This window comes from Scardinius erythrophthalmus (genome assembly GCF_964197995.2).
Source record: "Scardinius erythrophthalmus genome assembly, chromosome: 10".
NCBI lineage: Eukaryota > Metazoa > Chordata > Actinopteri > Cypriniformes > Leuciscidae > Scardinius > Scardinius erythrophthalmus.
Window position 1 is genome coordinate 8,088,105 of NC_138230.1, and position 4,137 is coordinate 8,092,241.

A 4,137-nucleotide genomic window follows, 5' to 3' on the forward strand; every position below is an offset into this window, starting at 1 on the left:
AACAATCTGCCATTTATAAATTTCTTTTTACACATTATTTCAATTTTGTAGGCTTCTACTTTGAACCGAGATCAGATGAGCAGTGCATTAATGTCTTTTGGCCTTCGAGTTTTAAATCATGATGTTAAAGTCATCAGTTCGAGCGGCTGTGTGCGCGTGCGTGTGCGCGTGCACTGCTGTACAATTCACATGGACCAGGAATTTCATGCAGTCAAGTCCACAGAGGTGAGAGTTCCTCAAGTTCAACACAACACGGACATGCTCATTTGAAGATGGTGAATCGAATCAGCTCGGCGAATCTCCACTGCCCTACAGGTCAGAAGCTTTTACATCAACATTCGTCAAATCGTTTAACTGGACAAGCCTGCTTCACTCCTGCTTTTACACTTCATCTTTCAAACGCTCACGCAGAAGGCCCGAGTGCATGTAAATAAACGGCAGTGCTTGATTTGGTTTTCTTTTCTTTCTGAACATACAATAAAAACAGGAACATTCGCTCCGATTTCATAATTCATATTGCCTTTATTTTCATTCGAAAAAGCACTGAAATTAAAATGATCACGAAACACTCTCCAGCCATGCCAACAAAAGCAAAACTGCAGCATATCCAGCTCAAGTTTTAGAGAATTAATTACCAGAGGCATTCTGCAGTATATCCTCAACGAGTGATGAAATCCCTGCTAAACTCCAACACAATCCAAAGCAAAAGAGAGAAAGACAAATCCTAGACTTTTCCAGCCGGTCAAAGTTTGCGCGCGCAAACCCTTTCCACAAACATCAGGTTTATCTTTCCATCATTATCCCATCGAGTCTGACTTCTTTTAAAGAAACTCAACGCATATTTGTGTCAGACTGAATGCGTGCATGTGAAGGCGGGTCTGTGCAACTCAACATCTGTTCTATTCACGTGACGTTAAGCAAAATATTAACAACATCTGGTAAAAATAAGTTTGATTCAGGTGCTTGAGCTCCCTCTTTCACTCGCTCTCTTTCTGCCTGTCCAATTCCCCAAACCTCTGGATTTGAACGTGTTTCTGACTGGAAATCGAGACCAGTGACAGCAGAAACAATCACACCCTGCGTGCTTGTCTTTTAAAACTAGACATCTCAATATTCTATAGGCCTACTAAAAAATATACGGAGGATTTTTTGTGACGATTCATACTTTACGATAATTATCATATCAAAACCTTTTTTTTTCTTCTGTATAGCCTATTCGTTTGCCTCATTTAAATGTAGGCCAATTTTTTATTAATAGCCTATTATAAATCCTTCATTTTTATTGTTTGATAATTTATCGGTTGATAATATTTCTCTCTGGATCGGTAAAAGTCTCTCGGTTGTAAAATGCTCGTGTTTGGCTGTTTTGACCCTCTCCGTGACCTTCCCGACCCTCCATTTTATAGACATCTGGGAATTCCATAGATGTTTGGAGCCGTTACACACCTTCACATGATTCTTCACAACATCTGAACGCTTTCCCAGACCTCCTGTCACATGCTGTCCTTTTGGGTTCAAGAAATATGTATTCTTTATATGTTATTCTTCCCTGATGTGTTTTCATTTGTTATAGAGGAAAATAACATGCAAATATATTTTGTGTAGAACAGTTTTTGTATTTAGTTCGTCTAAATGTTTAAAATCGTTACTACTAAATAAAATGACGAAAACCACTCGAAAATATTTATTATAATAATAAAGATAAATAGCATTATATAGTTAGAATTATCCTCTTAATTTAATGTTTGAAATATTTTCCTTGCAAAATATCTAAATATGTCATTTTCATAACAGCATCTTAATACTTTAGAAAAACAGAACTGTAATATATATGAGCTAAATATTAGAACGATTTTTTAAATAAACATAATTTATAACAACGGCAACTCATGCAGGCAAGAGAAGGCTACCTATATTTTTATTTTTAGTTGTGTCTGTGTACAAACTATTTTTCGTTTTTTATGTATTTTTGAAATCCCTTCATATTGCATAACTGCAATAAAAACATGCTAAAATAGGTACGTTTCAAACCATGTTTTATTGCAGAAAATATACACATATGTACATCGTATTTAAAATAGAAAATGCATGTAGACACCAGATCTCTCTGCATTGACAATCATTAATAAATAAATAAATGTCTTTTCTAGGACCAGTCAAAGAAAGTGTTGACGCAGATATGAGCCGATTCTGTTCTTTCTTTCAGAAATAAATACGACGACACGTCAGATGTGCAGTGAGTCTCTGTTGCTCGACAGAAGCACATGTTTTCCACATTCCCCCAGATCTGACTGTAATTCCTGCTCGCATGTCGTAGTTCACAACTGTAAGTGCTTGCAACGACGTCATGATGCTCCAGAAGTTTCCCTTTATAATCCTCATTTTCGCCATTGTTTTCGTGTCGCTCCTTCCAGTGAGTTCAGCCGAGTTCTGACTGCTTATGGCGGAAAACCTGGAAAAAACATGAAAGTGGGTTAGATCCATGCAACATTTATCTAATAATAACATGCATTTAATTCCTTAACTTAATAGTATTTATGACATAGACAATACCAGAATACACACAGTTTGCAAAATCCCCCCAACTTTGGTTGCACGAGAAAATATTTCCAAACTATACATGATTATTGGTGCTGAATTGCCTTTTTGTTAATGCTCCTCAAAGAACTGTGTTTTGAAAATGCATTGAGAATATTTGAATCATAACAGGTTCTTTAGGAATAGTTTATCAGCCAAAGGTTTAGACACATTTACTCATTCTTTATTAGGCCTATCACATTAAAACTAACATTGAGTAACACAGAATGAAGCATGTGGATGACAGTGGTCAAAACATGTGAAAGCTGAAAATGAAATCTTTATCCTGGGATGCTTTTAAACGCTATTGTGGGAAGAGAATTTGATGATGAGTCCTTATCATCCACTCAAACTAAAGAAAATATATAGGCTATGATTTGTCTACGAAACAAATGTGAAACATTTAAACTTCTTGAAGTTTTTTAAGACAAGTGTGTCCAGATATTTTGACTGGTAGACTATCATCCGAAAACCCTTGATTTTAAAGTGCATTGCATACCGTGCTGCATCAGAAGCGCGCGTCCGTGCATTAGTGTGATGTTGACATGGACCACGCGCCCTCCATTCTCCACACGGAAAACGCGTAACTGAGTCTCTCGTGCGCCACATAACTGCAGCTGGACATCTTGGAGTCCAGCTCGTCGCTCTGCAGAACCTGGCAGAGGAAATCAATGTACCGGGCGGCCAGTTTGAGAGTCTGTATCTTGCTGAGTTTGTCCGAGGGTAACGTGGGGATGATTTTGCGCAGAGACGCGAACGCCTCGTTCAGAGACTGAGTCCTCTGACGCTCGCGCACGTTCGCCATGACGCGCTGCGTCTGCAGGTCCTCCAGAGACTGCGGGCTGTCGTCGCCGCTGTTGCTGAGCTTCTTGCTTCTCTTCCCGGGAGTGGGACTGTCGGAATCCTCTCCGTTCTTCCTGCTCGGGCGTCTTTTCCTGCCGCTGCTGCGTTTCTGCTGTCGCCTGTGGTCGAGCTCCTCCTCGCTGTTCCCAAGACTGTCCACTGGAGACTCCGGGGAGCTGGACTCCTCGTGCATCACCTCTTCCTCAAACATCACCTTCACAGTGAGAGGAAAAGCTCAGAGATATGTCGTGGGTTCTCGGTCTCCAGCGGGATGGGGTCAGGGTGTCTCCTCGTGCGTCACGGAGGTGTTTCTCAAACTTGAAGGGAACTTTGGAGGCTCTTATAGTCTGGAAGGCGCAAACTTTTTGGGGTGGCCTGCGATTGGACGAGAAGCGGCGTTGCGTAAGAGAGGAGAGGCGGGAGAGAGCCGAGATCCAAAAGGATTCCGTTACACAATAAACCGTTCTTTAACTCGAGCATCACGAGCCAATCACGGCGCTTCGTCTGAACTAAACACAACATACACACCGACGATGACATACCCTGTCATACATCGATGCTGATGTTTCTGTAATTCAAATCTAAAATAGAGTAGAATAGAATCTATTTGGGGGATTTTCAGAGGTGGTGTGTGCGCGTTGCTGTCATACGCCAACCATATTAAAATTATAACATCCATCATTCCGTCAAAATAGTGAACTTATGATTAGTATGATC

General features: G+C 40.4%; 1 protein-coding gene across 1 annotated transcript; it reads right to left on the reverse strand.

Moving 5' to 3' along the window:
• Positions 1 to 2,019: 2,019 nt before the first annotated feature.
• twist1a (twist family bHLH transcription factor 1a) lies at positions 2,020 to 3,734 on the reverse strand. The gene is made up of 2 exons (XM_081376425.1): positions 3,077 to 3,734; positions 2,020 to 2,452 (listed from the first exon to the last, which is right to left on the reverse strand). Exon 1 carries the CDS (start codon positions 3,629 to 3,631, stop codon positions 3,107 to 3,109), a length of 525 nt encoding a protein of 174 aa, XP_081232551.1. The 5' UTR covers positions 3,632 to 3,734; the 3' UTR covers positions 2,020 to 2,452; positions 3,077 to 3,106.
• Positions 3,735 to 4,137: the final 403 nt, after the last annotated feature.

Excerpts from the sequence above, each read along its gene's own strand:
- twist1a (XM_081376425.1), bottom strand. The coding sequence starts at position 3,631 with ATGTTTGAGGAAGAGGTGATGCACGAGGAGTCCAGCTCCCCGGAGTCT.